Source organism: Eublepharis macularius, chromosome 4, assembly GCF_028583425.1.
Source record: "Eublepharis macularius isolate TG4126 chromosome 4, MPM_Emac_v1.0, whole genome shotgun sequence".
NCBI lineage: Eukaryota > Metazoa > Chordata > Lepidosauria > Squamata > Eublepharidae > Eublepharis > Eublepharis macularius.
Window position 1 is genome coordinate 166,401,055 of NC_072793.1, and position 11,121 is coordinate 166,412,175.

The 11,121-nt window shown below is 44.4% G+C and overlaps 1 protein-coding gene across 1 annotated transcript; it reads right to left on the reverse strand.

Moving 5' to 3' along the window:
- Positions 1–231: 231 nt before the first annotated feature.
- LOC129329409 (zinc finger protein OZF-like) lies at positions 232–10,488 on the reverse strand. The gene is made up of 4 exons (XM_054978974.1): positions 10,385–10,488; positions 5,915–6,064; positions 3,382–3,481; positions 232–2,178 (listed from the first exon to the last, which is right to left on the reverse strand). The coding sequence occupies exons 2-4, from the start codon at positions 6,020–6,022 to the stop codon at positions 977–979; spliced, it is 1,410 nt and encodes a 469-aa protein (XP_054834949.1). The 5' UTR covers positions 6,023–6,064; positions 10,385–10,488; the 3' UTR covers positions 232–976.
- Positions 10,489–11,121: the final 633 nt, after the last annotated feature.

Here is an 11,121-nt window from a genome sequence, read left to right on the forward strand (position 1 = left end):
TCCAGATGGGTATTGTTACTCTGTATCCTATGCTTGCTCTTCATTGGTAACAATGACCATGTACCATCCTGAGTCTCCTATTCAGGACAGTGGACTATAATGGACCTTTTCTGCAATAAAACTTCCTTTGCCAGACACTGGACTTATTCTTGCTTCTAAAGGGAACCTTGCAGAGAGTGCCTTATCTAGCCACAGTCTGACATCAGGAACCAGTACCTGGACAGATGTGGTTTCAAACACACATTCAGCTGTACATTCATTGAACGTAATGTGAGAATTACTCAATACACGTATAAAGAAAAGTCAAATGTACATTGTACACAGTATGTACGTGCATTCACTGTAACATGTGAACAAGGCTATTGTATCTCAGGGAAGGGGTACATAATGTAAAATTGATTCCTTCTATTATCATGCATCTAGAACATCAGATTTCCCTTTCCTCCCCATCAGAGTTTGCTTATTTCCAAATCAGGAAATGGCACCCTAAAAAACATGGGGCTGGATTGTGGACAGTGAGAAGAATTCCAAAAATGAGGGCATTTAGCAGAATTAACTGCACTATCATTATTAAAATACATTGCATCAACATTACTAGGCTAGGCTTTAAATACAATTTTAAAAGTGTTTCTGGCTGTTGCAACAGGGTGATTGATGACTGTTACTACCAGCTCTACAATTCTATGACCATTTTCAGAAAATGCATCAGATTCTCTGGTAGCTACTACATGGAAGGTTCAAACTCAGACACAGAATTTTAGACATTCTTTCTCCAGCAATATTCTCCAGTCATGACTAGTGCATGGCCCAATGCTGAACCTGCACCTGCGTTGATGGAAAAATAATCGTTCCCAAATGGTTCTTTTTATCCATGTTACAAGGAGTGATCTCATTTCCAGCAGTGCGAGCTCTGCTGTGGGAGTTCTCATCCATTTGCAGAGGTGAGCATCATCTATCACTTCTGCACTCAATCGGCTCATTTACACGTTTTCACCCTTGTGTGGATTCTCTCGTGCTTAATAAGGTTTGACCGCCAACTGAAACACTTTCCACAATAAGTGCATTTATATGGTTTCTCTCCCGTGTGGATTTGCTGATGTTGAAGGAGGTCAGAGCCCCGGCCGAAGCATTTCCCACACTCAGAGCATTTGTATGGCTTTCCTCTTTTCAGGATTCTCTGATGTCTGAGAAGGTCAGAGCGGTGGCCAAAACTTTTCCCGCAGTCCGAGCATTTGTATGGTTTCTCTCCGGTGTGAGTCCGCTCATGCGCCAGAAGGCCTGAGCTCTGGCTAAAGCTCTTGCCACACTCCGTGCACGTATATGGTTTCTCCCCTGTGTGAGTTCTCAAATGTCTAACAAGGGCTGTGCGTTCACAGAAGCTTTTCCCACACTCTGTGCACCGGTACGGTTTCTCCCCTGTGTGGGTTCTCTCATGGGCCAGAAGTCCTGAGCTTTGACTAAAACTCTTTCCACACTCTGTACATCTATATGGTTTCTCTCCTGTGTGGGTCCTCTCATGTGCTGAAAGGCCTGACCGCCGATGGAAGTTCTTCCCACAATCCAGGCATATAAATGGCTTCTCACCAGTATGGGATCTCTCATGGGCTACGAGGGCTGAACTCTGACTGAAACATTTCCCACACTCCCCACATTTATAAGGCTTCTCTCCTGTGTGAATTCTCTCATGTGTGGTAAGGTGAGACTTCCGGCTGAAACTTTTACCACACTCTGCACAGTCGTAGGGTTTCTCTCCTGTGTGAGTCCTCTCGTGGGCAATGAGGTGAGACTTCCGGCTGAAACTTTTGCCACACTCTGGGCAGCCATAGGGTTTCTCTCCAGTGTGGAGTCTCCGGTGCCTGTACAGGCTTGAGCTCTGCTTGAACGTCTTCCCACAGTCCATGCACATCTTCAGTCCCCCATAGTTGTAGATTCTTGCCCGAATTCTGGGTTCCTTCCGCTCCCAGTTGCCCACATCATAAGGTGGAACACCCACTCTGTTCTCTGGGTAGCTTCCCTTGTGTCTGCCTGATATCTGGTGATTGCCTGATGTCTCTCCCATCTCGCCATATCGAGAAATCGTCCAATTGTCTTCTCCTAAGGATGCCCCATTGGGTTCCTCTGGCTCAGAGCCTTCCAATGGAAGGTGAGCATCCTCATTTTCACTCACTTGACCATCACCTACAAGGATGAACAACAACAACAACAACAAAAACTCGGATTTTAATCAAGATGGAATAGAAAAAACAACTCAAAACGGGGGAATTAAGCAATGAGGAATGTGTACAAGATAGGGCCTAGTTCCGTCTAGAGCAGTGATATGCACTCAAGGAGCTCGGGAGCCAGATATGACTTTTTGACATGTCACCTTTACTGTTCTCGGCATTGTTCCCCAGTGTGGAACTTGCCCCATGTTTCAGGAAAGCCTGTTGGGGCTTTGTGGTTAGCAGGTGGTTTCCTCATTGAAACAGCCACACTGGAGGAACAGGTAAATTGTGAGCCTCCTTGAAGTACAGGCCAAACTGCTAGGAAGTAAATGCAGCTCTTTTGATTGATGGTAATTGCAAATGTGTGTCTCTTTGAGCCATGAAGCGAGTACCGTGGGTCTAGAGAGTCTGAACCAGACAGACTCCATATTGGGACCCTGTAACGCACTTAACAAAATCATCATCTCAAAAAGGGATCTTGTAGGGCTGGAAAACATGCAGAGAAGGGCAATCTAAATGGTAAAGAGGTCCAAACACCTAACCTACCAGAACAAATTAGTGTGGTTTTTCTGTTCAGAAAAAAAGTAAAGGGGGCATGACAGAAGTTTATAAAATTGTATATGGTGCAGAAAAAATATTTCTTCCCCTCTCCATAAATATTAGAATTTGAGTGTCTCTCAATGAAATGCAGTAGATTCAGGACAGACAAAAACTGTATCTGTGCACAACATATATTGAACTCTATATGCTGGAAAAGGAACTCCTTCAAGGTGCAGTCGCTGCCACTGGGTACAGGGATGGCCACTAGTTGAAATGGCTCTAGAAGGGAATTAGACAAACTTGTGGAGGAGGTTCCTGCCCACACTATCATCAAAGCCCTTCTTGCTGAGGACAAGTTCATGGAGAAGAGGTCTATCAAGGCTTATTTGTCATGATGGCCAGATGGAACCTCCATGGTCAAAGGCAGTGGACATCTGGATATCAGTTGCTGCAGGGCAACCACAGCAGAAAGCCTTCTGGCTGACCACTGTGGGTAACTGGATGAGGAACCTGACGGATCCTTAGTTTGATCTTACGTTCTACTTCCTGGCTAAGACTCTTAAGGCCATACAGTGGACTGCCCAGATTGCACGAGGGGCTCAAAACCCTTCATTTTAGAGCTTAAGTGAATCCTAACCAAGTGAGATGGTGTCTTCATCTTCCTCCTGTTTAAAGCTCTGTTCCTGTTCAGTGTCTGATGGAGCCTGCTCTGTGTCGGAAAGGTTCGTGGCTGCCACCTGTGAGAAAGAAGCAGAGAATCAGCAAGGTTTGGAGACAGGAATGGTTACGGGAATAACAGTGGGTGTTCAGATGTTAAGTTTGGAGTGGAAGGAGATGCAACTTTCCAGAGAGGGAGCAGCTCCTGCCACAGGGAGCCCCAGAGAACTCTACTCCCCATTAGCGGAGACTGACAGTGAAACTCTAAGCAGAGAGCAGAACCACAAGTGACAAAAGGCACAGGTTGGACACTTGTCAGCTTCCCTCAAGTTTTGATGGGAAATGTAGGCATCCTGGTCTCGCAGCTTCGCTCTCTGACTGCTGCCCAATGGACTTTTCAACTGTCACTTGTCCAACATTCCGCCAAGCTGCCTACATTTCCCATCAAAACTTGAGGGAAGCAGACAAGTGTCCAATCTGTGCCTTTTGTCACTTGTGGTTCTGCTCAGAGTTACACCCTTCCTAGCCAAGGGAAGTCAATAGGCTTTAAAAAGGCCTAAGGAAACTGCAGAGATGACGAGGAAAGGTATTGGCGTCTCTGGTCACAACAGCTGAGCTCCCAGCTTGAGGAAGCAACTAGATGAGATGTGGGCGATAGTTACTTGCAGGGCCGGGGAGGGGAAAACATTAAGAGAACACAACTGCAATTTCAAAGGGTTGACTGTGAAAAGGGAGGAGCTTTTTACAGGTATTTCCCCCACCCCCACCTGAGTGAAAGAAGCTGGGGGGAATAATTACTTGTAGGAAACATAACAACAGGAAAGCATTAAAATAGCCCCTCGTCCCATCCCCACACTGGACTCTCCTTTTAAAATTTTAACACTTGTAATTACAAAACAAAACAAAACGATTAGGAAAAATGATCACAGAAGCTACACAAGACTTTCTTGGGAACCAGCTTTTAGTTCTTAAGCATTTGAAAGATTTCCCTCTGCCCTGTCTATTGTGTTCATGTTAAACAACTGCAGAGAAGCAACAAATAGCTAAAGGGAGGGATATTTTGATGAAGGTATTTGAATGGCCTGCAGCTCCTCCTTTTCTGGGTTTCAAATGCAAAAGCAAAAAAAACAGAGCCACTGTCAATGGACAGCAAATCTCTGCACAAGGGGGGGGGATTCCTGGAGGTTTGGGGGCAACCTGCACTCTGAAGTTGCCATTTCCTACTAATCTCAGTAATCTGGAGATCAATTGTAATTCTGGGAAAACTCCAGGCCCCAGTTGGGAGGTTGGCAACCCTAGAGGCACCTGCTGAGGCCCACAGCCTGGCAGAGGGCCCAGCACAAACATGTGGCCCATCTCCTGGTAGCAGGAGTGCCAGGACTTGCCCTGGCCCCTCCTCAACTGTGGAGGAAGATACCTCATTGGATGATTTATCAACGGCCGAGGAGCTCCTCATGGTCACAATATTCTTGAGGCTCCCTGCACCCCAGAGAAGACACAGTAGACTCTTATTCAAGAGTCAGTGGAACAAGCAGACCAGGAAACCCCTGAGTGGATTGAACCTGTCCACCTCTGGCATACCCAGAATCTCCCTCAGGAACCAAGGAAGTGGAAAGCCACAGCCAAAGAGTCGGTGGGGCAGGGGAGCACATGCTTGGCAATTGGGTGCCTTCTGCGCTCCAGTCTGCTGCAGGAAGAGAGAACCGTTCTCTTGACTGGGGTCCCCAACGTGTGTTTTTAGAAAGTGGGTGGAACGAGGGGGGGGGGCTTTTTCCTAGTAGGGCTTCTGATTGGCCATTGGAGATTTGATTGGCTGTGCAGATTTTTTAAAACGTTGCTTTCGCAGCACTTGCCAGCACAATACAAGACTGTGAAGGTGAGTTGGGACAGCCATTTTGTGGCTGGCTCTGCCTCCTGCAGCAGCCATTATGTGGCAGTCATTTTGTGATTGCGCCAAACCTGCTGTGACAGAATTCCATGCTATGTCAGAGCTTGCAGGCTCAAAAGATCGGGGATCCCTGCTCTAGATCTTTTCAGGAGCCAAGACTCAGCTCTGGAGATGGGAAGGAGCAGGGTTATCAGCTCCATGTATACACTTCCAATTGAGCTCTTGTCTTTGCTGGATTAACAACTCTTCAGCCTTCTTCAGCTCAGCTCGCTTTTAACAAGATGTCCGCCCTCCAGCTCCGGCCCTAAGACTGAGGGTAGGTCCAGCTTGGCCTGTGGCCAGAGATCCTGTGCCTTCATCCTCGGCAGACCAGGCAGTGAGTTGGGACAAAAAACATCTGGCTGCAACAGAAGATGCAGAGCATGAGAGAGCCATGCTTTGCTATCGTTTCAAGGCACTGTTTTGGTCAGGAAATGGGTGATCGCCTCTGTGGTGGAGCCATGATGTGAGAGGTGGGGAGAAAGGGAGCTGCGACAGACAAACTGTGCCCAAGACCCGCAAATATCTGCCACTGTCCTTTTTCTAGCTCTGGAAGCCCCCAAGTACCAGGCTGATGTCCTCTCACCTTTGGATCCCATCTCTCGGTCTCGCGCTGCCTCAACAGGAAATCCTCCGCCAGGGCGACTACCTGGGCACAGATTTCAGGGCCACGTTCCCTGACCCAGTTCTCCATTTCCCCTGAAAAGGATCACCACGGCCTCCCCTCAAAAGTGCTCTGAAATGTAAGATAAGGAGTAGAAATAGGTCAGAATCTTTCATAGTACTTTATATTAATATTCTTAAAGGCTGTGACAATTAGTTATATTAAGTAATAAGCATTGTTACAATTAAAAACTGTCATTGTTAAAAATTTGGGAAGGATAAGTTGAAGTAATAGCGAAATAATGAGTTCTTTATTACCAAAATAATGAGCAAAAATAGGTTTGAACTTTGTATGGGTAGTATATGTGGGAAAATATATACTATTAAGGCTTAATTATTTTAATTATCTTGATATAAACAAAGGTTATGATTTTTGTATGCTGTATTTTAATAATTCTTGCAGCACATTGCTTTATATTTGTCTTATCTGTCCCCTTCCCCCTTTTTTTCTGTACTCCCCTTTTGTTTTAGGAAAAATTTTAAAAAATTAAGAAGTGCTCTGAAATGTAAGATAAGGAGTAGAAATAGGTCAGAATCTTTAATAGTACTTTATATTAATATTCTTAAAGGCTGTGACAATTAGTTATATTAAGTAATAAGCATTGTTACAATTAAAAACTGTCATTGTTAAAAATTTGGGAAGGATAAGTTGAAGTAATAGCGAAATAATGAGTTCTTTATTACCAAAATAATGAGCAAAAATAGGTTTGAACTTTGTATGGGTAGTACATGTGGGAAAATATATACTATTAAGGCTTAATTATTTTAATTATCTTGATATAAACAAAGGTTATGATTTTTGTATGCTGTATTTTAATAATTCTTGCAGCACATTGCTTTATATTTGTCTTATCTGTCCCCTTCCCCCTTTTTTTCTGTACTCCCCTTTTGTTTTAGGAAAAATTTTAAAAAATTAAGAAGTGCTCTGAAATGAACAGACACAAGTGAATCAACAGAACACCAGAAATGCAAGATTTAAAGAACTACAGTCTTGTTTTTATTTTTTAAACATACGTTTTTACTTCAAAAAAGTTTTACAACAGGTTATACAAGCCAAAGGAAAGGGGGAAAAAATGAGCAAAAACAAGTACAAATGATAAATAACATGCACAAAAGTAAAGATGTCAGGTGTCACAATTAACTCAGGAATCTATTCATATAGGAATTTTTACAATCTTAACAGTGGGGATCCAGAGCAGCTTATAAAACTATGATTGAAATGAACAATCAGGGGGAAATGTACAATAAACTACACTGTAAACTCATGAAGCTGCCTTGTACTGAGTGGCCATTGGTCTCTCCAAGTCAGTATTGCTGAGTGGTAGTGGCTTTCTCAGGTGGAGATCTGTCACATCACCTACGGCCAGGTGCTTTTAACTGGAGATGCTGTGGACTGAACCTGTGACCTTCTATACAGATGCTCTGTCACTGAGCCACAGCCCCTTACCCAGCTGTCCTCTTGGATTTGTCCTGGATCCACCAGGCCAATTTATTCCACAGGCTGTGAGTCACAGGCTAAGAAATATTTTATTTTAAATTAGTATAGCCCACCCCATACTTTTAGCATCATTCCTAAGGTAGCTTCTAAAGAATCAAGCATATAAACAACCACAAAATACTACTACTACTACTACTGATGATGATGATGAAGTTGATGGGAATAACAACAGTAAGAATAGTGAAGCTGAGGAATCAAATTGTTAGAAGCCCACTGAAAAATCCAGAATAAAACCAATGGAATTCCTTTCTGTTCCAACTTTGAAAACAGCCCCCCTCCCCCAAAAAACCTAAGGAGGAAAAAAATTAAAAGAACTTGAGAAAATGAAAACATTTTCATGAGCCTCTGGCCAATCACTGAGGAAAAGGAATTCCACAATCAAAGCACCACAACAGAAAAGACCCTGTCTCTGGTGATTATTCGGAGGGCCTCAGAACCAGGGCTGTTTCTACATGGCTTATTTGTCCCAGGTTGTGTTGTTGGGAACTTGGTTTCCCCTCCCCCCCTTCTTCCTCACAGTATTGTGATATACTTGTGTACTTCCCAAGATTTCCCTGATTCTCTCTCATCTTTCCCAAATTTGCTTCGCTATGAGGTTTTGGGAAAGATCACCGCAAAGCATGGACAGTTGCTAAGTGGATGGGAAACATCAGATTTTACCACCCACATGAGAGCCCATTTTTACTGGGCCTTCAAATACTCTAGTAAAACAGACCCAACATACTTACAGCTTTATTGGTAATCACCCTCACTTTGAAATGCACTCAGAAACATACTGACAGCCCACATAGCTCTTGTAAGACTTGTCATGAATCATGATACACTGTCTTTTGCCCATGATAGCAAGATATCTCCCAGCTATGATTTGTACAAGTTAAAACTTTCAGTCTTCAAAGGTTGTCCCATGTGGGAAGCATTGCAGCAATTTAACCTGGAGCACGGATAACTGTGGTCAAATTATGCTTCTCTGGGAAGGGCTGTTTTTCAGGCACATGTTCTTATGAAATCAAGAACAGGGGAAATGACAGGGAGTCAGCGCATCTTTAGCTGAAGATGCCTTATCTAAATACCAAACCCATTAGCAATCAAGAGGTTTTTTAAAAATTCAGTTATCATCTGCACAGGGGAGGAAGTTAAACTCTCTCCCTCATGCAGTTTACCTAGTCTAAAAGGGTGCTGGAATGATGTGCTGTGCTGTGCTGTGCTGTGCTGTGCTGTGCTGTGCTGTGCTGTGCTGTGCTGTGCTGTGCTGTGCTGTGCTGTGCTGTGCTGTGCTGTGCTGTGCTGTGCTGTGCTGTGCTGGGGGGAAACATACAGGTTCTCCTTTTAGTAACTGTATGTTTCCCCAGTGTGGCAAATAACTCCAAGGCAGAGGGGAAGGTTTAAAACCTCCTTCCCCTCACACCACAGTCCTGATCTGAATTGGGCCACTCCAAGCCTGATAACGGAATTTTTTTTAATGAGGAGAGCTCCGTTTCAAACATGTAGTTTAAAATAAATAACCCATATGTACCACAAATGTCCTAGCTGAACCAGAAATTATCCTGCATCTCTAGTAAAAATGACATTTCATAGATATAAAACTTAGAAACAAAATGTTTGTCATAACTTTCCCTCATGCTCAAAATACACTTTCTTGTAAGTGAGGAAAGATGGAATCTTTTCCAACCATACTTCAGTAGCAGTTCTGTAACGTAAATGAGTGCTGTCAAGGACTACAGCTGGATGGTTTGGGTGGCGTCATTATGGACAATGCCCATTACACTATTGACACTAAACAATCCACATTTACCAAAGTGTTTGGTGAAGCAGGTGGGCAGATTGGATCCTGATTTGCGATCTCCAAGTCCAAGGTATTCAGACTATCCCAACTTAAGGGTTTTTTTTCAATATTAATACCACTCTTATACTGCTTATTGAGATATTGTGATGCCTCAGGAAGAAAGTCCCAGTGCGGCATTCTCTCTGGCACTAATGAACATGGGGTATGATTGTATGTGGGCCACTACAGGAGACAGGAATGCTATATTCGATGGCCCATTTGTCTGATCTAGTGGTGCTCTTATCCTCTGGTTCTCCTCTGTGTAGCCCCAATTTTGTCTGGCTTACTTTTCACTGTGACAGGAAGCTTCTGTCACACTGCAAGGGTATGGGGGACTTAAATGCTCCTCGATGTCCCCTTCCCCCAATTCCCTGCACACTGAAAACTAACATGTCAGGGAAAGGGGTTTTTGCCTACCCTTAAAACAAAAAGCAGTGTCACCCAGTAAAGATACTGAGCAGATTAATTTCATGAGTTTTAGTCATTTAAGTCTGCAGAAAATATTATATGAATAAAGCAGTAAGCTTCAAGGGGGGAAGGGGGGCACATGAGTCATTACAAACAGAAAAGGGATTCTCTCCTGTACATTTGAAAGAGGAGAGTGCTTCTTTTATGGAGTCCTTACACTGTAAATAATTAACTAATGGGGGGATCTAGTGCCCAATGAACCAGACACGTCTTTTTAACCCCTCAGAAGGCTCTTTTAATCTTCTAACAGCAAATTCGCTTACCTGGTTCTTTGACCAAGCACAACAGGCCTAGGAAAATGTTGCCAGATTCGTTTGCTATTTTCCCTGCAACTGATAAACATAAACCAGGATTTTCATGCGCGGGTGGAGGGGATCCTGAATATTCTAGAGTTTCGATTCTTATTCGTTTGTTTTAGGATGGGGATTCCCCCTCCCCCTCATTTTGTTACCTGGAGAATTTGGGAGGGAGCTGCTGCAGAAACACCCCCGCCCCGGGTTTTCGCTTTTGCTGGACTTGCCCATTTGCTCTTCAAATGCCTCCCCGACCCGTGTCTTTCCTTCCCCGTGCAGGCAGGTCTTCTCTCCCCCCGGACACCCACTCACCTCTCCCTGCAGCCGCCGGCTCTGCAGTGCTGCAACCACCTTTTAAAAACGATCTCTCTGCGGGCCAGTTTGCTGGGAATGAGGTGAGGGTGAGCTAAAAAATAATAATCCCCCCCCCAAACAGCCAGTTTTCTACCTGGTCCAGGAAAGGGCCTTGCCAGTGCACGGCTTCCTTCTCAAATGTCTGGGCCTCTCTGTGAAGCTCCGCTCTGTCGATTTAACCCTTGAAGGAAATAATGGGGTATGCTCCCGACTGTACTTTGCCTGCGCTGCTGTCATTCAAATGCTAGGAAGTTCCCAGCGTTTCTTGCATTCCAGGAATTAGCCAGGTGGTTTTGGGGGTGGGGGTGGAGGGAGTATTTCCATCCCCTGCTTAAAGCACAGGAGCAGCAGCTAGCAAAACTCTTGGCAATTCTTCAGAAATCCTGGAGTGCATTTTCTTGCATTCCCACCAGGGAATAGGGCGGAGAAGGTTAGAGGGAATGCAATTCAAACGGTCATTGGGAACCACCACACAGAAAAGAGGTCTGATCCCATCTAAAGGGGCTGGGCCCTCTGCTTGGGGAGGGAACGGGCAGAACAAATGTTCAGTCCCAGCTGCCAAATTAAAGAGGAGCCTGGTGGCACCTTAAAGGCTGACAACTTTCATTCTAGCATGAGCTTATGGGAGTCCGCTGTATCTGATAAAACAAGTTTATGCTGGGATAAATGTTAGTCTTTAAGTTGCGACTGGTCTG

Bases quoted from the DNA above. Each gene is read 5' to 3' on its own strand.
- LOC129329409 (XM_054978974.1), bottom strand. From the start codon at position 6,022: ATGGAGAACTGGGTCAGGGAACGTGGCCCTGAAATCTGTGCCCAGGTA. The intron at 3,482-5,914 runs GTGAGAGGACAT...TCTTTCTCACAG, and splicing joins CCGAGAGATGGGATCCAAAG to GTGGCAGCCACGAACCTTTC. The intron at 2,179-3,381 runs GTTAGGATTCAC...TCATCCTTGTAG, and splicing joins TGAAGACACCATCTCACTTG to GTGATGGTCAAGTGAGTGAA.